The 26,520-nt window shown below is 52.2% G+C and overlaps 1 protein-coding gene across 1 annotated transcript; it reads right to left on the bottom strand.

Moving 5' to 3' along the window:
- Positions 1-1,609: 1,609 nt before the first annotated feature.
- On the bottom strand, positions 1,610-14,083 carry SLC26A9 (solute carrier family 26 member 9; the record flags this gene model as incomplete). Its single annotated transcript, XM_080358550.1, has 20 exons — positions 1,610-1,657; positions 2,339-2,416; positions 3,208-3,353; positions 3,729-3,783; positions 4,010-4,318; positions 4,844-4,960; positions 5,343-5,435; positions 5,671-5,740; positions 6,287-6,393; positions 8,201-8,296; positions 8,543-8,620; positions 9,067-9,180; positions 9,902-10,049; positions 10,309-10,391; positions 10,752-10,904; positions 11,471-11,635; positions 11,835-12,010; positions 12,475-12,585; positions 12,869-13,008; positions 13,959-14,083. 20 exons carry the CDS (start codon positions 14,081-14,083, stop codon positions 1,610-1,612), a joined length of 2,412 nt encoding a protein of 803 aa, XP_080214676.1.
- Between the last annotated feature and the right edge of the window lie 12,437 nt (positions 14,084-26,520).

The following is a 26,520-nucleotide window of genomic DNA, read 5'->3' as shown; positions in this document are numbered from 1 at the left end:
ATGCACTGAAGAAAGAAGTGTCCCTTCAACCCCTGGTTTATGCTTAGATTTTTCAGGCTTTATATTGTCATCTTGTCATTACTGTCACAACATCAGCACCGGGTAGGAAGGGAAGGCATCAGAAAAGGAAGCTAAAATAGCAGTTGCTATTAGCATCACTCAAATGTAAAAGAATGTCAGATTCTTTAGAAATTATTAAGATCTCAGCTGTCTGTCGGTGGGTTAGTGAGGCAGGCGTGTTTGCCTGAGAGGTAGATGGTCCTGGTAGCATCAGTCTGTGGTGAATTTTAGCAAAAATCATCTAATGTAGTGGAAAAGTGTTATGGAAATATGCCATCCCATACAAGAGATGACTGTTGTTGCACAAGTGACCACTTGAGAGCTCGTCACCATAGCCCAGGGTGTCACTTGGGCTGGTCCTGAGTTGGAGACATAAAATACACTCAAATTTCAGTTTTCCTGCTCTGGATCGCTGGCATTATGAAGAGTGTGCAGAAGGGGCTTCCTGCCCTGTCCCTGAATGTGCTACTTGTGATCAAAATGATTTGCGAAAAACAAATATCTCCCCAAAGCACTCAGCCATGTTCTGGACTAAAGCTTTGAGTCGTTCCGATCAGCTAGAGGATGGGAAGGGAGTCAGAACAGCCTTGGGGTGAACGCTGCTGTGCCATCCGCGCTGTTCGGTCAGTGGAAAGGTCCCTAAAAACCTTGAGAGAGGGTTTGAGCTGGACCCTGAGTCTTTGAACACATGTTCAGCCCGTGAGGCGGGCAGGAGAATATGTGCACGTAACACACGGTGACAAGGGATTCTTATTTGTGATTACAAACTAGTCCTATTAGCAAGAAAAAGAAATGACATTAGAAAGTAGCCCTGCTGAGACAGTGTGGAGGTCTTTGGGTGTCAGAAATACGGGACGGGATTGCAGCAGCGGTGTCTGGGACATTGGGGGGACATGGAGGAGGGGACACGGGGAAGGTGGAGGGGGGTGGCACGCAGGGAAATCTGGGAGGTCGCACTCACTGTGTGGACACCCCAAAGGTCAGTGCATGTTTTCGAACAGCATCATGTTACAAAACTGCATCATAGAATCATAGAATCATTTCAGTTGGAGGAGACCTTCAGGATCATCGGGTCCAACCGCGTCTTGCAAGAGTTGCTTTTGCTCGTGAGTTGAAGCTGTGAAAGGCTCTTAGTATTTGCTTGTACTTCATCAGGAAAAGAGGGAGCGGGGAAAGAAAGGAGGGGGGTGCCCAAATTACGTGGTGCCTGTGCAGACAGAAGAGTGCGACTGTGTGAGACAAAGAGCACTTGGCAAAAATGAGTAATCGTCCCATGTGTTAAGGCACCTGCCTTCAAATGAACTCGCTTCTCTTCTGTAATTAATGACATGGCTTTTTCCTGAGTTCCTGCTTCTGGAGATTTCTGTTTTCTGCTCCAGTGTCCGCTGCTCTGAATAGCAGAAGCAGTGGAGGGAGGAATTGATCAGTTTGAGAGGTGCGATGGCCTCTTGCTTTGCAAACTTATTGTATCCCCGGGTGGAAGCGCAGCTCTTCACGGAGGGATGGAAGAGAGGAGTCTGTTCGGGGGGGTTTGCCTGCACGCCGATGCTCACAGAGCTGTCTGGGTCTCTGAGTGGAACATGCTGCCAAACATCTCCTAAAGGGCACACAAGGCATGTGGGGTTAAGGCTGGTGCCACAAACCCAGCAACGCGGCTCAGCAGCCGTTGAGTCACAGAAACACCACCCTCCAACCCTCCTCCACGGGGGACAGCTGGTGCTGGAAGGGTCACTCTGCCCCCCAGGACATGGGTTCAGTTGGTGTAGGTCACTTCAACATTAACAGTCTTGTGCTGAAAAACTCAAAGCATGACCCTTCTTTTGTGCTTGAGCTAAACCTGACCCCAGGGGATGGAGACCACAGGTCTAACCATGAACCTGACCTCTGTGGCCCAGAACAGATGGACGGACTCCCCGGTGGGATGACCGGGCTGCTCCTGCATCCAGGTGCCTGCCAGAGCCCCTCGTGAGTCTGGATTTGGGTTATGACTCAATGATCTTAAGGGTCTCTTCCAACCAAAATTATTCTATGATTCCACGATTCACAGAATGGTTGGAGTTGGAAGGGACCTCTGGAGATCATCTTGTTCAGCCCACCTGCCCATCTATGACAGGGATTTAAAATTATTTTTGCAAGTAACTTCCCAAAGCATTACTGCTGTTAGCTGTTTGCCTGGCAAGGGCACAGGGGACTTCCCATCTAATAAATCCCAATCACAGCTTCTGATTTCCACCTCATGTCCCCAGGTGAAGAAGTGACCCCTGGAACTAGACCTCACCTCCTCCAAGTTCTTGAACTCCGCACTGCTTTCATCCACAGACTCGTCGGAGATGGAGAGCTCCGTCTGGTGTGGCCTCTACGCAGGAAAGAATCAAATCCACAAATTAGAAGAGCACAGGGTTGAAAGGAACGAAACAAAATGACCAACCCGGGCTTAAAACATGACACAAGCTCAAAGGGAAGAAGGGGCACAGAAGGAATCCTGTTTCAGTTGTTTATCTCTTCTGACTGAGCTGGCATTTACATATCTCTCTGCTGAGATATGAGATACCTTAACTTATTCACCACAGATAACTAGCTAACGCTGCTCTGGTTCCACCTCCAATTATCGCACAATAAACCAGCCCATATTTGAGGAAACAGCTTGTCTGACCCTGTGTTGGCAGCAGGGGCCACATTTCTGCCTCTGTTTTTTCTCCTCCCGCCAAAGGAAGTGTTCGTGGATGCTGGGGCGATTCAAGAACAGAGGCATGTGCTTTGCCTTCATTTCTGAAGGCCATATTCTGCCTTTGCATGCAGCTGCATGTTCCAGCCAACCCCAGGCTGAGACTGTAGTGCTGGAGCAGGTCTTTGGGCTTCCCCAGGCTGGGACAACATTTATCTCTGAGCTGGGGGTTGCAGAAGACATTTACACTTCTGAGCTGCCATTGAGATCAATTCCATCAGTAGGTGCTTGGCCCATACATGGGAATTATTATTATACATGAGATGAAATATTGTGTTGGATTTAGGCCTTTACCATTTGAGATAAACAAGGGACTTTATTAGGTGCAGCAGTCCGTTGTTATTCTTCCTTTGTGCTGACGTGGTGTCTAAGCCTAATAGTGCACTCCTGTGAGCTGGAGAAAGACTGGGGAGCGAATTTACCTCTTCTGAGACGGGCGGGTGGACAACTTCTCTGCTGTTGGCCAGGGCAAACAAAACAGCGTCGTGGATGGTCAAGAAGATGTGACTTCGGTCCAGGCCTCCTTCTTCAAAGACTCCACCTGTGCTAATGTCATTGTACACCTGGGCTGGAGAAAGGAAAGGCAGGTGAATGAGAAGGAAACCAAAGAATGAAGCCTTTGAAGGTCTGAATGACTGTCAGTGGTGCATAGGGAAGAAGCAGGTTTGCTGCAGAAATAAGAGTGTAGGGATCTATTTTCCTACATGCAAAAGGTGGAGATGTTCCAGTCATACCACTTTCCCAAATGAAAGGACCTATTTTACACACAGAAAAACAGTATTTCTCTTTCCTTTCTTCTGTTCTTTCATCTGTTCTGGTTTGGTCTGACAGGAGGCTGACAGCTCGCATGGTTTGCATAAAGAACACAAAAAGATCTCCTGTCTGCCAGGAGCACATCCATGGGGGAAAATCGCATGGAAATGTGTCCTTCATGGATTCTTACCATGTACATTTGCCAAGAACACTTTAATCCCAATCTTCTGATAACTGGAACACAGCTAGAAGGGATGAGAGGGGAGAGGATTAGTAACACTGCCACCCCCGTTTTGTGTTTATACATAAAGTCTTTTATCCAGGACCTTACGCGTGCCCTGGGGATGCTGAAGGAGAAAGCCACACAAACCTTCTACTGGGAAGGGTAACCGTAATTATCTGAGGTGCCCAAGAGAGCGGAAGGTACCTGGGTGATACATTGCTTGGCTGTGTTTGTAGTATAGAACTAACCTTGCCCAGTGCTTTTGTGCCCATTAGGTCAACAAAACACACTCCGCTCATGTCCAGGATGATGGTGTGAAAGCTGATATAGGGCGGTGCTGTCATCACAGGGTCAACATTTGCCGTAGGTGTGACGCTGAAAGTGCTTCCTTGCAGCGTAGAGGTGCTGCTGGAGGTGTGGACCTGCTCAGCGCCGTTGGCGGGCGGGCGGAAGGTGACGTAGGAGATGCTGGCACCATTAGCAGTCGTCTGGTTGTTGTTGGTATCTGTTGGAGAGGTGCTCTCGAAGTCTTTCTGGAGCTCTTGCAAAGACAAGGTCTACAGCAAACCAGAAATGCAGAGTCAGGGCAGGGCACAGTGACCAGCACGAGCTGAGATTCTGGCATGGGAATGCACCTCAAGTATTCAGTGGCATGAAGTGTTTTAATCTGGACTAACTCCAGCCTGGTGCTAGACTAAATGTCCCTTGGGGTGGAGCGCCTTAGATTAATTTTAAATGATTCCTGGTCGCAGACTGCTCAGCAATGCAAACCAAACCAAGCTGGGGTGACTGGGAAATGTGCTTCAAAAGGGCACAAGAGGACAAGCCTAGTTTCTAGCAAATTGTTCACTGTGTTCCCATTCTAGCCACCTCTACAGCTTTCTTGATGCCAACCACTTCCAGTCTTCCTGCATCTTGAGGTTTTGGCTATTGGGAGGAATGGAGATGTGGGTGGCAAGGAAAAGAAGCAAGAAGTGGTAAATGGAGCTGGGAAGACAGTGCAGAAAATCCTTTATCTAGAGGAGCTGTTTGATGGGGACTTGAGATCTTATCCATCAACGCAGGGAAACAAACCGAGTTACCTTGTTCTGCTTCAGTAAGAATTTCGGTAGCTGTGTTGGTGGCTGTGCTGTCCCCTTCTCCTGCTGTTTCACATATTTCTTCCTGGCTAAGTACACTTTACCAGGATCCACCCCGGTCTGTGGAAAAGACAAAAAAAAAGAAAGAAAATGTCTTTCTTCCAATTTCGCAGCCTGTGGCACATGGCGCAGGGGGACAGCAGCAGCACATCCTGGTGGCAACCGGGCAGCAACATCTCCAGGGTCCCTGCACACGCAGGGAGGAGAGACTTGCAGTGGCAGGATGACTCTGCTTTGGCAGAGCTTGGAGGAAGACAGTGCCAGGATTCGGGCATAACCTCTAAAATGAGATCTACAAACCGTCCTGAAGATCGGGGAGAGAAGGATGGAAAAGGATGGACGTGACCATCTTTCATGGCCATTTTAGTTACCTTTGTGTAGCAACACGGGAGAGAAAAAGGCCCCTTTGCTGCAAACAGGGATTTCTTAGGGCATCGCTCACCTTGGCTATAATCTTCTCGCGGAATATCTCTGAGTTGGCAAAATACAGCGGCGAGCAGTAGGTCACAATTTTAATCCCATTAAGTTCGTGTACCTGCAACGGAGACAAGAGCTCAAACCAGGCGTGACAAGGGGTGACCAGGTGTGACAGGGGGTGTGTGAGGGGTGACGGGGAGTGTGGGCAGCAGGTAACTGGGAAGGTCAGTTGAAGAGCAGCTCTCCTGCTACCCCCGAAACGAGCAGCAATAGCAGCAGCAACATCCCGGTCACACTGGGTACCAGTGGTAAAGAACAGTGTGTTCTCTGAGGGTGCTCTCGCTTCTGCTTACCTTGTTGTAATCTTTAGGGTTCTTGTAGATGTCAGTGGAAATTACTTGGCCCAGGGCAGAGCCGTTACGACTGGGAGAAAAGAGACAACCAGAATTAGAGTAAATACTGCAGGGGAGTAAAACTGCTTTGCTTCACATTCCATACCAGGATTTGAAAATTTGCTTTATGAAAATACTTAGATTTCAACCCCGCAGAGTCTACAGGGCAAAAAAAGTGTCAGCAGTTTGACATCCCAGACTGGGAAATATTAATAAAGGGCTTTGATGGATTAAAAATGGTGTATAACCTTCACGCCAGTCTCTGCACATGTACGGGGGGCTCTTTATGCACAAGATTTTCTGCTGGGGACTCTGCGGGCAGTGTTTTGTGCTGAAGTGAATACCTGCAGCCTTCCCCCTGCCTTGGGATGTGCACATCGCTAAGCGTGCGCAGGAGCGGGAATGCAGGCAGTAAATTAGCGCCTGCCATTCCTGTTTGCACATTCCAGGGGCCGGGGAGGACACCTGCACTCCCCCAGGCTCCTGCCACACGTTCCTCCGAAACACGGGCCAGAGGTCGGTTATAAAAATAATCTATGGTTTATTCTGCAGTTTTGGGAGCGACACCGGTACTTACAACTGGGTATGGAAAACCACAACCAGCACGGAAAATCCCACACCGACGGCAACTCCATAGGGAAGGCTCAGGAAGAAAGCGGAGAGGAAGCTGACGAGCCAGACCAGCTGTGGAAAGAGAAGAGCACAGCGGGTCATTTTACTGTGTCATGGGCTGGAGCACAGCGAGGGAGGGATGCTGGTATTCTGCACCCAAAGAACTACCCAGCTGAGGATCAAAAGACCCAAGACCTGAATTCTGCAGCTATTCTAATTAGATGCTTTATTGCATGCTTTGGTGTGAAACATCAGTGCTGGGAAGCCTGCCAAAAGCCACAGCTTTTCAGCTGTAAAAGCAGCCAGCGCGTTTCTTCACAGCAGTGGGGACGTCCGCACCGCTCGCTCCGTTCGAAACGTATCAGCCTCTCTAGTCGAGAAAAGGCTTTCTCAAATCAGACCATCTGCTGCTCAGAAAGTGCTCCCAGCGCCCCCCAAAAAGCTCCTGCTGCCAGTCAGAGCATTTCGGAAGGAATGGACGTGTCTGAAAACCATCTGAGCACCTACTGTTAATGACATGAACACAGAGCAGATTTGATGACAAAGTATCACAGAGCATATCAAAACCTGCTCCGTCTCTTGCTCTGAGCTCTGCCATTTGTCATTTTTGTATATTAAGCACTCAAGCATCACCTTTCGTATGAAATTAGTCCTTCCTCAACATATAAACGTGCCTGCTGAGAATCATTATCAGGTTATTATGATCCCATCCTCAAGGCTGACAAAACCTATCTTTGACCTTGGACAAATCAGGGTAACTTTGGTGACTTCAGCATCTTAATTTCTATGCGTGGTGCATAGAAATGGCAAGGGCTTCCCCTCCACCCAGAGGTCACCCTGGGCTGTGTCTGTGGAGAGATCCCTCTAGTTAGCACTGCAACACAACCAGATTTGAGGTAACGAACACCGATGGGCTGACATCACCCAGAAATGGTGTTCCCAGTTTTGGGACAGGACACCGAATCTAGTTCAAATTCCAGGGAGATTAAGGTCAGGGGAAATGCAGTTCACTCCATTGGCATCTCCCTGCTCCCCATACTCCCTGCTCCCCATACTCCCTGCAGGATTTGAGCTTTTGTCTCTCTGATGATTCTTTCCTGCATAACCGTGTCAGCTCAGACCTCGCATATCCCTAGTCTGGTCAGTCTGTCAGGCTTAATCCTGAGCATGGACCAGTTTGTTTTTGTATCTTGTGCCATGTGCTAGAATGTGCCATCACATCACGCTCGCACCCTGGGCTGCTTGCTAACCCATCTCTGCTCCAGCACCTGTTTGAACGGTATTTTGGGAAAGCTCTTGATGACTCGGGTCAGCCCCTTTGGACTCCTGATTTCTCCGATAAGGTGGTTTGTCGGGACCTGACAGGATATTGGCTCAGTGTCCACACGCACCACTCAGCCGTGGGAGTCCTGTTCAAACACTGTCTTTTTATGTCAGACATTTCCAAATTCCGTTCTCACTCCCCCGCGCCCCCCGCCTGGGTTTATACATCAACCAGTGCCTGGAGTCCTTATCGCTGTGAAGGGCTCTCCTCACCCTGGAGGGCTATTGTGTGAGTTTTTAAGTCATGACTCCCAGATATTGAGCAGGGCCGGTTTGGCTAGTTCTGGGCAAACAGGCTCCCGTGGTTGATTGGCATTTAAACAGAGCAGGTAATAGTTCAGGCCTCTCTGATATGTGTGCTGAGCTTGAGAGTGCTCAGCTGGGCTGGACAGGCTCTCGGGACATCGTTGGCGAGGGGTTGGGAGCACGATCGCATCGAGAGAGTGAAACCCACCTTTTGCAGGGGACTCAAACTGCCCTCCTGCCCCGCAAAAACCTGCTGGGGGGTTGGTCTGCCCACCCTGCCTCTGCCTCCCAGCCGACCCCAGGCACTCACACAGTCCAGCTTGCTCTTCTTCCACAGGTAGAAGGGATCGGCCAGCTGCTTGAGGGAGTTTTTCAGGTTCACGGCAATGAGAGCTCCCAGGACGGACTGCGGATGAGAGGGGATCGTGTCAAGCTGAGGTGTGGATGTGCCACGCGTCGCAGCAGATGCTTTCCGCAGCATCTCCCTTCTGTGATCCAGTTACCACAAGGGAATGCTCAAAAATGTCTCACTTGGATCTGAGCATGATAATTTAGAGTATTCTTGCTTCCAGAGACACAGTGCAAACAGGACCCCAGCCCAGGAATGAACCATGTGTGGAGATGTGGTGCATTGCACAGAAGTTCATGTTACCTTTGGAAGAGGTTCGAGGTAGATCCCCAAAGCCAACATGGTCACCATGACCACCAAGGCCACAAAGAAACTTGCCACCTGCAAAAAAGAAAGAGATCACATCAGTAAACGCCAGTGTTTTCCTAAACCCCCTCTGGGTCTTTCCTCTCACGCTGCTCCAGCCAACGGCACAAGTGGTCCCTGCAGTATTTTCTGTGAGCAAACGATTGCCTCCGAGAAATGAGCCCAGATTTTGCAGATCCCACAGATAACCCCAAACTTCCCTCACGCGGTAGCTCTGCTCAGTCACAGCCAGACTGGGAATGCAGATTTACAACCCTTCATCTGTGACCAACTCAAAGAACCACCCAGGGAACAAAATAGGGTTGGAGAGAGAGGATATTGCGCTTTTAACAATGTGGAACAGTGATCTGTGGAGCTTCTCCAGACCTGCAGCAAGCGATGTCAGGCTGGCAGCGTGCATGGGTTTGTGGTCAAGTGGGGTCACGTAGGGAAGAGAGGAGGAGGAGGAGGAGGTTACTAACTTGTGATTTCCCTCCTGCCCCATCGACGGCGAGAGTGACGGAGAGAGCACAGCAGATCACGTGGATTTTGAAGAAGGATCCAAAGAAGTTGCTGCAGCCCAGGGCCAGCATTTCCTGTGGAGATGGGGGAACATGGTCATCAGAAAGGACTCCTGCCCTGCCAGCACCTCTGAGCTGCCAGGTGGGAGAGCAGGAGCCAGACCCTGGGGTTTGTGTGGTCTGGGGAGGGATTTGGGTTCCCCACAGTGTGTCCCAGAGCTTTTCCTTCCAGCACGGGCTGGGACAGGCGCTGGTATAGCAGGGAAACCTGGAAGCACAGCTCCACATAAACACGTTGTCATCTGTTGACACACTAAGGGCAGGGCTTCACGTGGTATGCGTGGCTGTTATTGAAAGCTGCCACTGTGCTAGTGATGACAAAAGAGGATTATTTAATGTCCTGCCTCTCACAGTATCTAGGTGACACACCAGGAATCCAGGTCTTTCTGCGCTCAGTGAGAAACACATGTGCCTCGTGCTCAAACAACCTGCAGAAATGCTCTCTATGACAGTGCTCAGTGCTTAAGCTAGATCTGGAGGGAGAGCAAAGCAAAGAGCTCAACCTAAGGCTTTCTTCCCTTTCGCAGGTTCTCTCCAGTCCATGGGAGATGAATCTGCCGTGTCCTTTGTCCCCCCACCTGGCAAGCTGCCACCCGAGCCTGCATGCACGGGAGCAGCACGTCTGTTTGAATCAGAGCACGTCTGAAACCTCCCCAATCACACAACAAGGTTTTCCTTTCACGCCTGAGAGCAAAGGGAACGATCCTGGACCGTGTCCCACCAGACCAACCATTACCTGGTTGGGGTCCACGTCGTAGCCATGCTTGGCCGCCAGCGTCCTCCCCATGGCCAGGTTGATCACGTAGCCCACGATGGCGAGCGAGAAAGCCGTGCCGATCATGTCCTTCCACTTGTTCACCAGGGGCAGGGTCGGTGCTGGGAACCTGCACGCAAAGCAGAGGCCAGAAGCGGTTGTGACACGGGTGTCTGGGTGCTGGTGAAGTGGACGAGGAGCCGGTGTGTTGAGGAATGACATAATCCATGTGTACAGCGAGGACATCTCGAGTGGCTGGTGGCAGTTGTGTAACAGGGCAGCCCTGGAAGGGGACTGTTGGGCAGCAGGGAAGAGTGAGATGTTTCCCGGCTGCAGGAGGAGGAGGGAAAATTATCTGGAAGTTGAGTCAGACCTGCACATGCACTTACCCCATGCCGATCACCCCAACAACGGGCATGCCGTACTTCTCAGGCATGTTGAAGCCACCGGAGATTGCAGTCGCAACTATTACCTGGAAGTACAGATTATAAAACAGCGGTAAGCAGGCAGGGCATGAGCTCTCTCGGAAGCACTAAGCTTGCTGTGCTGCTGGGGCTGATAGTGGAAAATTAGCACTAAATTTGGGCTAGGAAAGGAGAGAACCTCCCCAGCAGGAGTTCTGTCCCTCATCCTCAGCATCATCAGGATGCAGGTACAGTCTAACAGGGACGAGCTGGGGGGCAGAGGTGTCCTCCATGGGGATGGCCCATTTTCTGACCCCAGGATGTGTGGGAGTCACATCATATTCACTGTATAGATGCTCTACATGATGGGCCATCTGTGGAGGGACTGTCTCCTGGGGGGTCTGAGGGACAACTCATGTGTCACTTACAATGATGATCTCCATGGGGATGGGCATCCGGATCTTATTCATGTACTTTAGGTTGAGCTCCTTGACAATGATCAGGAGCACGGCACTGACCAAGGCGTAGACCAGGGAGGCCACGTTGGTTTTAGGCAGACCTTTACAAATATCAATGAACGTCTGAAGGGGAGAGAAGAGGAGAAGGTGTCATGGGGAACCAGAGTGGACAACATGGACAGCACAATTGAGAGCACTTGTTACCATAATCACCTGCAAACACCCTGAGATGTGCCAAGGGTGAGAGAAATGCTAGAAACTCTGCTGCTGAGAGATCAGCAACCAGCCCTGGGCCTGTGCTGTCTGGTTAAATGCAGTTCTAGCTGCATCACTGGAGGATGCATCCATGGAAGATGCAGGAAAGCCCAGGAATGGGTAAACCTGCTCATAGCAAAAGCTTCTGTTGCTAACAATTGCACAAAACTCCTGCTGTAAGGCTTTGTATACACGCTTTGTATTATCACCTAATCCCAGACCCGTATCATTATTTCTAATTAGAAAGTAGCAGACGAGGGCTCAGATAATGCTGTGAACACACTGGCAGCAGCCCAGACGTGCTGGGCTGGTAGTGCTGCAGAGAGCCTGTCCCCCTCCACCCTTCCCATCTCCCCAAGCCCTCTCGGTGATGCTGCGGTGGCCGCTGGGGTAAGGAGGTGCAGGGGAGGCCCCTGCCCAGAGCACCCACTTACGTAGACGATAGCTAAGGGCCCGGTGTAAGATGGGACTGTCAAGCCGAAGACGTACTTGAGCACGGAGATGAGGATCTGCAGCCCTGCTGCTGTCATGAAACCCCTGATGAAAGACTCGGAGAGGTAGATGGCAACAAAGCCAAACTGCACGAATCCCAGGCACAGCTAGGGCAGGACAGACAAGGCGTTAATCGGAACGTGCCGAGGCGCAGAGCCTGAGTGTGCTGAGGCATCACCCACTTAGAAGTGGGGCCTCTTCTAGCAGCTTCTACCACCATCTCTGCTCCAGAGAGAGACCCCAGCTGACCCTGTGGGGTCAGCCCTGGCCAGAGGACACAGCAGAGGTGGTGCAGCGAGTCCTTACTTGTATGATGGCTGTCAGGCAGGCCAGCGTGGCAGAGATCTCCAGCCTGGCTGCTTCCAGGGCTGTGGTATTCACGCTGATCTCATTGGTAGTGTGGTTGAGGTACTCGAAGTCCGACTCCGGAGCCAGCTCATGGCAGACGTTGCCAACAATAATGCTGATGACGGCAAAAGTACCTATAGCACAACATTGTGCTGTCAGCAGGTTGCTCTAGAGAGCATCCTGTCCTAGAAGGCGCTTGGACAGGTCGGGCTGTCCAGGCAGAACCACCCAGCCCATCATCACAGCCAGTGCTGCAGTGGGAGGCGGCAGCAGTTCCTTGGGGTGAGATCCTGCTGTGAAGCCAGAATCAGGGATCCCATAAACCGCTGATGGCCCAAACGTGCCCAGACATCTCTATTGCCCAGAGAGGTGGTGGATGAACCATCCCTGGAGACATCCCAGGCCAGGCTGGACGGGGCTCTGAGCACCCTGAGCTGGTGAAGATGTCCCTGCTCATGGCAGGGGGGGCACTGGGGAGCTGGGAAGGTCCCTCCAACCCAAACCATCTGTGATTCTTTGATTCTATTCTGGAACACACTGAGTATTCCCAGCCTGTATTTAACTGCCTTGTGCAAACAATTGCTGTGCAGATTCTTACCTGGGACCATCTGACGGATACCGCCAAGGAAGAAATATGTTACCAGGGGGAAGAAGGAGGAGTAGAGCCCATTGACGGGTGGCAGGTTGGCCAGCAGCGCAAAGGCCATCCCTGGAAAACACAAGGGAATTGGGTAGGTCAGCCAGGTCTGCGCAGCTGGCGGCCCTTTGACCTGCTCACGCTCACGTCACCTCCAACAAGGTGCTGCAGCCAAAGAGGGCAGGGAAAGGCACCGCGGAGAGGTGTAGGACAAGCAGGTTGGAGGTAGAGCTTGTGTTTATACAGCAGTAAAGGTAGCTAATCCCCCCAGACTGGACATCAGCTGTCATCTGCAGACCTTTATTTGAACTGGCAAAGTGCTATCCTGGTGACCCAGAAAGTCACCGTATCTCACCTTGTGGCACTTGAATCGTCCCCGCACTGAGCCCACCAAGAACATCAGGCAAAATGTAGTCCTTAATTTTGTACTTGGGGAGCCACACAAGTATTGGGAACAGGCTATAGAGAATGACTTTGAATCTGGAAGCTGAACATCTGGAGGAGACAAAAAAACAATGCAAATAAGTGAAGAAGGAAGGAAGCAAGTGAGCTGGGAAGCGAGCAAAAAATGAAGGATGTTTGTATGAATGTCTCAACCTCTCTCCCACACCAAATCCTGAGCCCAATATTTGGTGCACAGCCCTTCCCTGCGAGGGCAAGGCTGGTGCAGTGAATGGGCTGGGGGTGCCATGGAGGGGGATTGTGGGCATGTTCCTGGATCTGTGAGGTCCCTGATGCTGCCACAGCTGGAGCAGGAACCTGTGCAGAGCAAAGGATTTACCTCCCCAATACCCCGATACCCTCCAGGTAGGGGACGGGTGAGCTGTAGAGAGCAAACACAGCTCAGAGATTCATGCACAGAGCCAAAGATGAACTTTTTCAGGTCTTTGGTCAAAAAACCACAAGTGTGTCTGTAGGAAGAAGATTGCTGCTGGGTTGGCACATGCAAAATATCATCTCTCTGCTTCCTGTATGACTGCCTTCTTTTTTCCAAGGAATGGATTTCCAAGGCAGCAATCAGCAGGATTAATCACCTTTATTTAAGGAAAGCCAGTACTGTTTTTGATCAGAAAGCTGATAAAAGGAAATCCCAGCTGGAAAGCTTAAAGAAATAACCCCCAAACTCAGACCTTCATCACCATTTATATCTTTTTCATTACTAAACAATTTGGAAAACAGAACCCCAAATCCTGAATGCACTTAGTGCAAACTGTTCTGCTTATTTGCCTTGCAGTGGAGCAGCTGAGGCAGGGAAAAGAGCAGCCAGATTCACTTGCTTCAGTACAATTTGCATTTCTCCTGTGCCTTTCATCCATCTTCCAAAGAAGATCATGGAGAAGGTTTCTCAGGATAAAAATGGGAACTACATCCCCAGGTCTGAATCAAATCCTAATTCCAAACCAAATCTGCTTTACATTTGCCCCAGCGATTGTGTTCTATGTTACCTGAAAAGGTTTTTCAACTTTTCCCCAACGGGGTAACTTCTGCTTTTCTTCTCGAACTCTTCATCGAAGAGGCTGACGGAATACGCGGGACGTTCGATGACATAGCGAGGCCTGGCGTGGCTCATCTCTGGATCATTTATCAATTTTTCCCAGAAAATTAAATAAAAAGAAACAAAAAGCAAAGCCAAGAATGTAAATGGAGCCGGCCCCGGCCGCGGTATAACAGACCAGACACCTCCAGCGTCTGGGAGCCCTCCCCGAACTTCTCCACCCTAAATAGTTTCCCCGTGGCGCGGAGGCAGGTCCTGGGAGTGGCTTCTCCCAGCACCGGGGGCTGTTGCTCCCCAGCGCGGGGCGATTTTACCGGCTATTTTGAGGTGATGCTAATGAGCGATGCCGCATGAGGGGGGTCGGAGCGCGCCCTGGGTTGTCTGGCAGATGAGCACGGGTGTTAAGCCGAGCTCTGGCAGCATCTGCATTTGTGCCTGGGGCAAAACTTGACCTTTCTCATGCCTCAGCTTCACCGTCTGCCGGTGGGGTTGGCAGGACTGGGCAGCCCTGACACGGTTTGCGATAGTAGATAGTGGCATCATGAACAAAGGCGGTTTCCACTGAGCTGTTCCCGTTGTGCTGTCGAGTGGTTTCATTTGCATTCAGCGATTTCTTGCTTGCCAGGAGAGGCTGTGGACGAGCCCTTGCTTTGCTCTAGGAAGCGATGCGCAGAAAGATAACCGTTGCCAATTCGTTTCAGTGATGAAGATGCCAAAACATCCCGATGGACTAGTCCTGCCCAGTATCTGGGTCTCGCCAAAGAAAGATGCTGAGCTTCAGAGAGCCCTTATTTTACTATGCCTGGGAAGAGGGGAGAATCATTCTGCACTGGAGAGGCTGGGGGTGGAGGGAGGAAGTGGTCAGATATAAAACAATCATCTTGGTAATTGTTCGTGGTATGGAGTGTATCTAAGTGGGTCATTGCCCAACACAGGAGTGGAAGAGGGGGTGGAAAAAGCTGGTGATTCAGGCAGGAGAACATATAAAGAAACAACATTCAGGTTGCTGAGAGCTTAAGGAGTGATTTGAACGCACCAGCTCCTCCTCTCTCCTTTTTCGGCACAGTGAGAACTGGCGAAATCAGTGCACACCTTAACACTGACTTCAGTGGAACCGTGATGAGCAAAATGTCCATCCGTAGGACTGAGGTCAGTCCTCCCTGACAAGCAGTTACCTCAGAATGGGGGCTGGAAACATGAGTAACCAGCAGCCGAGCAGCCCAAAAGTCCCGGGCAGGCGGGAATGTGTGATGCAGGCAGCCGAAACTTTTGGGAGAATTTAGGTCAACAGGATCATTATGCAAATAGGAGTTAATGGGTTTAGAAAAAGAGGTCATCAACCCCACTCTTTCGGTGGATGCTTTCGCGATCACAGGGGCAATCAAGTGCAGTTTGCTGCGAAACTGCGATGGTGTGGTTCAGATTCCAGGCTCCAAGCTGCACTCGCTGACTCCAGAGGGACCCCAGCCTGTGTCTTTGGAAGGCCAGGGCTGTTCCAGCTTGCTCAAACAGGAGACAAGCCCCATTCCTGCACTGCCAGCTGCTTATTCCAGTGCCCTCTGCAGGCATGCACACACTGGCACCCCTGCTACCGCTTTTCAGCTGGAGACACCCTGCCAAGAGCAATTACAAGCCTTACCTTTTGGGCGGTTGGTGCAGGCCGAGACTAAGCAGTGTCCTACGCTCTTTCCTAGTCCCTAGGCTCCTGCCAGAGGGCCGACTGATAAACAGCCATTCCCTGGTTTTCCCACGTCAGTCTGCGCAGCACTTGTCCCTGCCTCGTGGCCTTGCTGCGGATCCCGCTGCCAAGCAGGTTCCCGGTCCTGTGCCCGGTCCCAGCTCCACAACTCTCCTCTGGATTCACAGTTCTCCTTTGTGAACATTTTGTAGCCCAGGTCCTGGCCCAACAACTGGATTCTAAGGCGTGATATATCCAGTTGAGCTTCTGGTGCAAGAAGTGTCAACTTTATTTCTCGGCTCCATCACTTGCTGAGCAGCATACCTGCATCAGACAGACTGAGCCAGCCAATTACATCACAGCTCTTTAATGAATTTCCCCTGCTGAGCGAAAGTGCTGGCAATCACAAAAAATAATAAACAGGGCAAGTATAGAGGTAAAAATATCCCCATGATTAAATTCCATCTTAAACAAACAGGCTAATGATGTCAGAGTCTCGGACAGAGTCAAGTTCTTGACTTGGCTTATCACTGGCCTTGCCCTAGATCAAACAGCAGGTTAAACCTTTGAGATTTCAGAATTAAAGAGAACGAGCTGTGCGACTGCTCTTTGAACAAAAGGCAACACCAGCTGTCCTGGTGTTGATGGGGTAAGACCACAACAAGCTGCAGAGCTGGTTTAAACCCTGCAGCTGGGGCAGGATGCTGAATCGATGCAATGTGTGTGGAGGGAAAAGCAAAGTGCCACTAAGTTGCTGTGTTGCAGGGACCAGGTTTTTCAAGAGCTCTGTTCCAAAATGGGCATGGAAATAAAGGATAAGGTCTGGGGGAAGAGCTCCAAGTGTGGAGCCCCCGTTACAAGAGTTTTAGGAAGTCCATTCCTCCGAGGTGTTGGAGTGGGTGATGCTGAGAAATGTGGAGTTTGGCCTCGCTGATAAATCTGAGCCTGTGATCTTGGAGAAACTGTGACACACCGAGTGCGTAACTGTGATGTGATACTTGGAGCAAGCCACGAATGAAGGCAGAACTGCTTCAAGAATATGATGTGGGTGAAAGATGTTGTCCCAGTAGGTCACCAGTGAAGAGTCTCATCGGGTCATACCTGCTGCAACCCAGCCTGTGTGTGCCAGGCACAGACCTTTTTTCCCAGTGTTCGTCTTGCAAATGCACTTACTAAGCTCTTATCTTCTGTCCCGGTGCTGATGATAGCTGTGTTTGGGAAGAGGAAAGTCACATTGAGGTTTCTGGCTAGCGTTGATAGGAGCCACTGGCATAAAGCCACTTTGCTGTGCTGGCGTAGGCACTCAAAAGGGACTCCAGCCCAAGAAGTGAGTCAAAATTTAGTGGAAAAGCAATCTGATCGCTGCCTTGTGCGTAATGTAAGGTCCCAAATTGACCCCAGTGCAAGAGCTGGACATTCAGGGAGTGCCTCTGCTACATTTTGGGCAGAAAAAAGAAATCAGTGCTCTGGAAATAACGTTTCCTCCTTTGTCTGTCCCCTCTCCATCCCCATTCTCCTTGCACAGGGCAGCGTACACACAGATCTCCCTGCTGATGGAGTTCAGAGGTCTGTTCTCTTCCAAATCCTGGGTGAATCGTCATGAAAAACATCTCTCTCCCCTCTCCATTGCCCAAGAGACGGTTATAAAGAAGCAACTCTCCCCTACCCCAGAAGGCAAGGTCTGCCCGGAGAAGGCGAGCACAGGTGCAAGGGTTTGATTGCGACACCAGGACAAGGTCTTGACTCCTGTTCCTCTGAATTGACGCCTTCAGCACCGCGTCCACATCGAGTCCCAATCTCCTGCTTGCGGCTCCGGCCGCAGGGACCGCGGGAGCCCCGGGGCAACGCGGTGAAAGGGCCAAAGTCTCACAAGGTCAGGGGAGAAACCTGCCACCTCCTCCTCTGGAACCTCGGCTGGGCTTCTTCACCGCAGCGTGGCGTGAGGAAGGACAGCGCGGCTGCAACGCTGGGCTCTGCGGTGCCAGATGCTGCAGCGTGGATGCTGTCGTGCCAGAGGCTGTAGTGCAACGTGCTGTGGTGCTGGATGCTGCGGTGCCAGATGTTGCAGTGTCATGCTCTGCAGTGCCAGATGTGACAGTGCTGGGCACCACAGTGCCAGATGTTGCATTGCCAGATGCTGCAGTGCCGGGTGCTCCCCCAGACCGAACTCTGCCTCACCCTCTCACCACACACCTGCATCCCTCTCCCTTTCCAGCCTCTGGTGTTGAGCTGGGCTGGCAGAGAACACAGGCAGGAGAAGGAGGTTTCTGCCATCAGTCGGGTATTTCAGAAGGACGTTGGATGATTTGCCCGTCAGCCCAGCGGATCCAGCCCCACGCTCCCGGATTCTCACTCTCAGACCTCCCGGCATCAGGGACAGTGGCTCATGGGCCGCACCAGGAGCTCGTCACCAAGGGACTCCCAGCAGGTTTGTTCAGAAAACACCTCGCAGGGGTAAATCTATAGTCTCGCATTTCTGCCACAGGTGTATTGCTACAAACACCTTTCCTGGTAATCCGAGGAAGAGGCAGAAGCAGGGAAGCGGTGGCTGTATTCAGGGGCTGCACGCACGGTGCCATGTACTGAATGCACACACTTGACCATGGGCTTTGACTTTTCCTTAATTTGGAAATAGAAGCGGCTGATGCTAGGAGAGCATATAGGAGCTAGGAAAAATACCCTATCCCGAAAATGACAACCTCAGAAAAGGCAAAATGCCAGAGTTCATAAAGCTCAATGAAAACTTAGTTGTTTCAATTCATTTTCCGTCACGACGGCTGGTGGAATAAAAAACAGAGAGAGAAGGAAGGACAGAGGTGCCAGGAGGTGCCAGCCGACCCTGTCCGAGTCCCAGAGGAGCCGTGTCCTGCGGGTGCAGGGACAGCGAGGGGACATCTCTGTGTCCCTCCGGCTCCCACCTTCCCATCCCGTCCCACTGCGCCGTAGCCTTGGCTTGACCGTCCCACGGGAGCAGCCGTCCTGTCCTTCCGCCCCTGCCCTTTTGCCCACAGAGCAGCCAGGCATTAAATCAATGTTTTCTTTTTGTTTAGATCAAATATTTGGAGTGTGAAAGAGGTGATTTCCACAAGGCAGATGGCCCTTTTCTTGTTTTAAGCGAACTGGGCAGCAGCGCTGCACTGTGCTCTTGTTCTGCCGGCGCTGGGCCGGTGCCAATGTTTGATATACCACTTCACACGAGTTTCTAACCAAACTAGCTCTGCGCTTGGTAACCAGAATAATAAGATCTGCAGTCATCTGCCAGCTACTGAAGGTGAAGCTAAAGTGTTTGGCTCAAAGGGTGCTTATTAAAGAAAAGGCTTATATTCAGCAGCTCGGCTTCTGCTCTTTTTAATGCTGTTGTAAATGCAGCGAATGCCGTGAGCATGGGGATCTGCTCTGTGCTGACACCGGGATAAACAAGCCCAGATTTGGCCCGCTTTTTCTGCAATTTGTTTGATTAACATTCTTGTTCTCAACCCCACCCTCACTCTTCATTACTTTGATAGTTGCATCCAGCGCTGTAGGAGGGCTGGGCTGGGGCACGGCCCGGGGTGCTGAGCTCCAGGATGCAGATACAGCCCCATCATGGTCCTCCGAAAGCCACCGGCTTCCCTGCTGTGCCCTGGAGGTGTCACTGTGCTGGATGTAGCCCAGCGGTGCTGGGATCAGCCACCTCAGTCCATCCCCTAGAAAACGGTGTCTCCATCCTTCCCACCACCTCGGCATAGAGACTCCTTGGGATGGAGAGGAGAGAAGGCTGGAAGATGCACTTAAAATAAGCAGCAGTGCAATTTCGGTGGCCCTCGCTGCCACAGGTCTCTGCTTCCCATGTGCCTCTGACACAGCCCTGACCCTTCGCCTTTGAAGAGCCGGCGGGCAACGCAAATCCCGAGGAATTAAAAAGGCTGCAGCATTCTTGCTCTGCCTGCGAACACTCGTCAGGGATCCCCGCTGAGAACACGCTCCTGCCCGCACTCCCCACCCCTGCGGATCCGCTCTCGGAGGAGGAAAAACACCTCTGGGGTCACCCAGTCCATCCTCGCCCAGAGGTAGAGGATGGGAGAGCATTTCTCTGCTGGAAATCTCTGACCCGGGGCAGAAATACTGTGTGGCCAGCAACAAATGTCACTCCAAGGACTCAGCTTCAAGGGAGAGGAGGACAGGTCTCTAGCTTACATTTTCAGCTTGCTTACAAATAACGTGTGGACAAATTCTATCGGGGCAGAGCAGAAAGCATCCTAGCTGCGTGAACTGCGGTTTACCGCAATGGACACAGTCTGCCAGCCTTAGGGGGATATTTGCTTTTGTCTCTATATGAGAGATTTTGCCCAAATTGGACATAAACAAGCCATGAAATGACACTGGGAGGAGCTGGAGACCCTGCACCTGATCTGACAGGTCTCAGTCTGGGGCAACTTTTGATTCCCAGGTTTAAAGTTCCCTCTTAATCCAATTCCATGTCCACAGCCATGCATCAGGGTGTCCCGGGCAGCAAAACCCTTTGCCTCGGTCAGATTCCTGTGCACAACCTTTGCTCCTCAACCATCACTTACAGAAACTGGGGTCCACGTCCTTTTTCACTGTGTCCGTATGAGCAAACTCAGATTTGGGCTGCAACATCCTCGGGGCAGGGACCACTTTACATAGTCACATGCACAGAAAGCTCTGATCAGAACAAGGATCCAAAACCAGAGGGTCTGTCAACAGTATTGCCTCTCCTATACCAGGCAAATCCCCCCACAGATCTCAGCAGGAGCCAGCCAGAGGAAGATGGCAGGATTTATTCTAGTAGTAATTCATTCACATATTTGGCTCTTCCAGCCTCTGTTCATAAATCAAGCTCTTGGATCATTTGGTGTTGCTAATTCCTGAGTAAATCTGCTGCCGTAAATCCCCTTTGCAAAAGGAAGGAGAAAAAGAGAAAGGAGGCGGGGGGGGGGGAACAAAATAGAAGTACCAGTTCTTCAAATACTGAAACTCACACCCCGTGGCTGTGCAACCGGAGTGTAAATCCCCCACGCCCACCCAGACAAAGAGCACGATTGTTGGAGCGGGGTTACCTGCGCCTGGCCGGGCGGAGAAAGGGCCGATTCTGCGAGGGGAGCTGCAGATGTGGGGAGAAAAGCCCGGTCCGAGAGGTGCTCCCGAGGAGCTGTGCGGAGCTCTGCGCTCCGAGGAGCCCAGTGAGTCATTTATAAATCACCTCAGTCAAGGGGACCGAGGGTTGTGCTCGGCGCCTGATTGGCTTGGAGGAGCTAATTGCAAGCAAGTACACCCAGGCTAAGCCCAGGAGATAGCCAGGTGAGATAAGGAGAGATCTGAAGAGGGACAAGGGCTTTTTTGGATGTCCCCCCTCACCCCACCCCTTCCCACTCAGGCTTGGGCTTTTTGATCACCTTTGCAGGTCCCTCCGTGCTCTTGGTGACAATAGCTCATATTCACTGTCACCCCAGGCCCCCTCCCTCACCTGCTTTGGACCTGAGGTGGGAGAAGATGCTTTTGTTGTCCCGGGCGAGCCTCCCGGCGCGGTGGGCAGCGTCTCCGCGGCCTTTGTGCTTGGGGCGACTCTCCGCCTCCGGGATGGACAATGGTGCGCTTTGTGCCAGCGCCGGACCCCGCCGCTCGGGCTTTGAAGATGGGATTGGCAGGGGGAAGTGGTTTCTTTCTTATTTCCATGTTCAAAGGGATGAGAAGAGTGGGAAGGAGAGGTGAAGCTCCCGCGACCTGCCCAAGAGACAGGTGAACAGGTGGAAGGATGTGCTGGTGTGCGTCAAGCTGGGCTCTCCATCACCAGCCTTGCAGGAATGGTCCTTGGCAGGGGCAGGCGGGCGCTACACCTGAGCCGTGTGCTCGTCTGGAGTTTGACATGTTCTCCGGATGCTCCTGGCACAGGGATGGAGCTGGGAGATGCTGGGAAGGGTTGTCTGGATGCTGCAGACTTGGGGGTCACCCCTCAGAGGTACCGATCAACCTCCTGGCCTGGGGATTTGCTGGTGTCTCAGTAAATGCAGGGTTTTGAGCTGAAAAAAGGCACTGGTGTGATGTGTGTGTTGACAGGAAGCAGCTGCGTCAGACTAGGGGAAAGGGCTTGTACCCTGGTGCCACAACGTCCTTGACCTGTGCTGGCATCACCGTGTCCAGGCTCATGGTCCATGTCTTCCCAGAGGGATGTGACAGTGCAGGAGCCAGGTACCCATCAGGATGTCAGAGATGATGAGATGGATAGGGACATCACCAGGGGACACCACTGAAGGAACAGGCCACTAAAAGGATGCTGCAGTGGCTATTTGCTGTAGAAGGAACGGATCTTTCGTGTCGCCATCATCCCCAAGGACAGCTCTACTGCCCTCCCTGCTCCGGGTTCCATCCCAAAGCGCAGACATGAGGCGGGTGGGATGTGCTGCCACCTTTGAGCATTTGTTGGCCTCTGTATGGGGAAAATGATGGGAAAAGGGAGAGGGGAGGGAAAAGGCACCGAGAGAGGGGGGAGAAAGAGGGGTGTGTGATCGGGGTGGGAGGAAGGGAGAAGGCAATGATGTGGCCTTTGCTCACTCCCAGAGGCTGTCAGAGTGAAAATCTCTGGTACCTCGTGCATGCATCAGTGTTTACTGCTGAGAAACCTCGTCTTACAGGAATCAATCATTGTGTCCGGACCATGCCAAAGGAACACCCTGCCGGAGGGTGCCAGAGGAGAGGGGGCTGATTCATTGACCTCTGACAGACAGAGGTAATAATTGCCAGGCACTTATCCTGTAAATATCATTAATAACCCATATCAAGTGTTGTTTTTTAAAGAGCAGCCTGATATGTGTGGAGCCCTTTGAAACGGAAACGTGTGACATGGCAGGAGGACCAGCCCACAGGTGTGTGCAGCGGTTGGGGCAAACCTGGGGGACCCGGAGCACCAGCACCCAAAGGTGCCAGCACAGGGGGAGGAGACGACATCTCTGCTGCAGAGGCCATGCTGGCATTGCCAAACTGCCTGGACTATCAATTCATGCTAAAATTGACTTCTTTTCTTTTCCCATCATCAAACTGGCACCTTTCCTAGCACAGCTCCACCAGTGAAAGGTTTTTTCCCCCTTTACTTTCCTAAACTGACATCCCAGTGTGGGCAGAGCTGTGGAGCTGGAGAAGTGGCTATGGGCTTGTATGGGGTAAATGACCTGTTTAAGATCAGTATCTGAGCCTGGAATAAGACCACAGACCCCTGAATTTAAGCTGCCGCTTTAGTCCCAGCGTTTGAAAAAGAGCAGCTGCCAAGCAGAGAGGCTCTGCAGCCGTCCAGAGGGGACAGGTCTCACCTCGGGGACCAGCCCAGCTCTGAGCTTGGGGAGCAACATCAGCTTCATTTCCACCTAGCTGGTGTGAAAAGGAAAATCCCAAAGCTGGCTCGCTGCATGGGTGAAACAGAAACAGCTCCAGGAGGTTCCTGCTGCTCCTCATCCTCCCACCTGCCTGCTCTTTGCATCGGGCCCTGGACAGACACGTCATGTAGGACCCAAGGGGTCCAAGGGAATGTGTCCGTGGTAGAAAGATGGCAAAACGCAATTACACTGGGGTGCAAAGCCAAAGCAGCCAAAGGGACCCAGCGATGCAGTTGCTTGGGGCTTGCGCTGAGACATTGTCAGGGCTGAGGCCCATTGGTTTCTTGCCAACCCAGCAATGGCAAAACCCGAGGAAGTTTTCAGTCCTGTGCAAGGTAATTTGCCCACGAGGGATGACTTGCATGAAACCTTCAGGGTTCCCATGTCCCCTTCAAACCCTGGTGTCCATCCCACACAGACAGACTCACCACCGGCGCCAGGCGAGCTCACGGGGAGGGCTGGCGGCAACTGGTGCAGGAGCTGCTGTTCCAAAGTCCTGGTGGGTGTGATCGGGGAACTGCAAGGTCTTGCCCTCTGGAGGAACCAGCCCCATACAGCCACTGATGGTCCTTTGGCAGTTCTTGCAATGGGAGGTGCAGTCCTGGTCAAATTCCAGTTCAGTAACTATAGATATAACTTTGATTCTGCTTCTTTCTGCTTCTGCTGTGGCCCAAGCTGCTCTCTTGGGATGTGTCCACCAAGAGACGGGCCAGGATGATGTGCACGGCATGGACAAGTGTTCGGGGAGCACCGGGGCTGCCTAGAAAGCCAGAAGGCACTGGGAGATGAAAAAGATGACACAGGGACTTCACCGAGTCAAACCTGGAGCCCTTGGTGCCCGGACTACTGAACTGTTTATCTTCTGGTCTGATAACAGCATATCAAGTGCTGGAATGCGTCGATTTGCAGAGGATTAATATTAGCAGATATATTGCACTTAATGAGGGTAATAATTCAGTGGTAATTTATTGCTAGTAATGATGAGAAAACATCCTTGGAGCCCTGAGGTTAGAGTCAGTGGGGAAAGGCAGCGTGTGCCCCGGGGTGGAGGGGGAGCTCGTTCCTGGGAGCTCTGCTGGTGGCGGGACCTGCCGGTCGCATCTCCCTCCCTCCCTCGGACCTGCAGCCAGAGCTACTTCTTGCTTTCAGACAGTTTTGCTAAGGAAACAGGGTTTGTGCATCCCCAGGCGTTGGTAGGAGCCAGGGTTGGGGATGGAGATGCTGCAGGTGGAGCTGAGCAGCCTTTGTGGATAGAAACTGGTGCTTCCAGCTGGATCTGGGATGCTCCTCATGGCTGATGCGATGCTCCGGCTCGAAACCTACCTCCGTCTGTCCTTTCAGGAGCTTCTGAAATCCGCCATGTAGCCCAGTTGGTGTGAAAAGCGGAGATTTGGGCTGCTAAATTCCTACAGGAATGAGGAACGAGGTGGCGGAGGTGTTGGATGTGCCCAGTGCTGTAGGATGCTGAGGTCAGGCAGGGCTCGGTCCCCAGCGGTGTCACCTGCGGGGCCGTGTGTCACCGCACAGAGCCTGACTGAAGCGCTAAGCTTCCCAGGGCTGGTTATCATCGTTTACTTCTTGCCCAGGAATGCGGCTCCTGTTCCCACTGGCAGATGTGGCCAAGCCACCGGCTCCGCGGTGCCAAGCGATGCAGACACAGGTCTCGCTTGAAAGGGAACCGCCGACTTTTAACAGTCCTGGGCTTCCCCCTTTCCTGCGGGGACATGCAGTTGGTCTCACCAGCTGGCACAGGGGTCAAGGGCTTTATCCGGGAAGGAATGAGGAACGCAATGTCCTAGGGGGAGACAGCAGGATTATTTACAGCCCCAAAATAAAGGGTGGAATGCAGAAAGGCGTCGGAAGGTTCAAAGCTGCCCCTATGGCTCAGTCCCATGTGGACGTTTCATGCAATTTATTTCACGGTGTGAACTTACAGCTGGGGGGAGGCCCTACAGCTTTCTGGTTATCTACCGGAGGGAATTGCCATGTCTCATCTGCTTGTGGCCTTTACAACCCGCCTTATCCCTGCAGGAACATCTCCAAGCAAGCGGAGGGGTAACATGCGTCCCCTGCACGTGTTTATCAAATAAGCTCTATCACATCGGTGCTGGCCCTTGTCTTCAGCAGGAGACATCCTCACCGGAGAGCCCTGGGCCACGGCAGCGGGGCTGGTACGTGTGCACCGTGCAAGCGCATCCCCAGATTGAAGGCTTTGTGCTGTGAGGCATCCCGGGAGCAGAGCATATTCTGTTGGTTCGAGTTAACCCAACAGCCAGATCCCAGAGCGAGCGTCACCCCGGAGCAGCCCCCGCTGAGCCCCGTGGGGTGTTTGTCCTCGCTAAGGCTGCACAACGCGCTCCCAGCCCTCTTCCCAGCTCTGCCTCTGCTTGACCTTGAGCAAAGGCTGTTATCTTGTTTGTAAAATAGGTGCAAGATAGCTGCCTTCTCCAGGGGAGCACACGTGTGCTCAGCAAGGTCTGCCCGAGGCCCGGAGAGGCGAGCAGGGCTCAGCAACCCACACCTCCGCACAAAAATGCAGGGGCTTGCAGCAGCTCCATGGCCAGGGGGGACTCGCAAGCACCGGGACCCCCCCAGCCCGCAGGCTCCCATGGAATTCAGGCTTAGGGCTGACTCTGGGCTCTGCCTCCCCCCACCACTCATCGCTTCCCCCCTCGAGGCTTCCTGCCCCCTCTGAATTAGAGGAGTCAACCGAAATGGGGCGTTTTCACTCAAACAATTGAATTCCAGTAAAGGGAGGTTTTCCAATTTAAAAGAGGAATCTTCTCAAAAGAGGAATCTTCTTCAAAAGAGGAATCTTTCTCCCCCCAAAAAATGTGGAGGAGTTTGGGATAAGCTCAGCAACAGCAGCTTCTCCCCGATTCAGGCTTGTGCAAGGTGGTGCAAAGCCGAGGAAGCCGCGGGAGCTGGGGGTGCGGGTGCAAAGCCAACGTGGTCCCAGCTGGTGGGGCAGGAGCCATCGCGTTTGTACATCACTACCTGCCATGTGGCCTTGGGCAACTCATTAAGGCTAAAATGCTCAAACCTCAGTGATGGGAGATAAGCCGGGAAATAAACCATCTCATTGTTCAGGGCTCTGAGGTCAGTATCTTCAGAAGTACTCAGGTGTTTAATGTGAGGATGGCTGCACGGAGGTCCTGTCGCCCCTGGTTAGAGACACCAGGATCCAGATTTAGATGAAAGAAATGGCAAGATGCTTTGCCTTCAGAAGTTTCAGGCGGGGTGTTGCCGTGCTGTGGCCGATGGACAGTCTGCCTTGAAAGAGATGGCAAGCAGTGGGCATGCAAAGCTGAATATGTGACTTTGTGCTAGGGGGGTGCAATGATGAGGTGGAATCTGGCCTGACAGCCATGGTGGGAGCGCGTCCCTGCGCAGGGCTCGGGGGAGGCTGCAGCCCTGCTCATGCATGTCCTGGCTCCTGTGCTGCTCCGGCCACATCCCCGGGGATG

This window comes from Nesoenas mayeri (genome assembly GCF_963082525.1).
Source record: "Nesoenas mayeri genome assembly, chromosome: 23".
NCBI classification, from domain to species: domain Eukaryota; kingdom Metazoa; phylum Chordata; class Aves; order Columbiformes; family Columbidae; genus Nesoenas; species Nesoenas mayeri.
The sequence above is the reverse complement of the archived record's forward strand: the minus strand, read 5'-3'. Positions and strand labels throughout refer to the sequence as shown.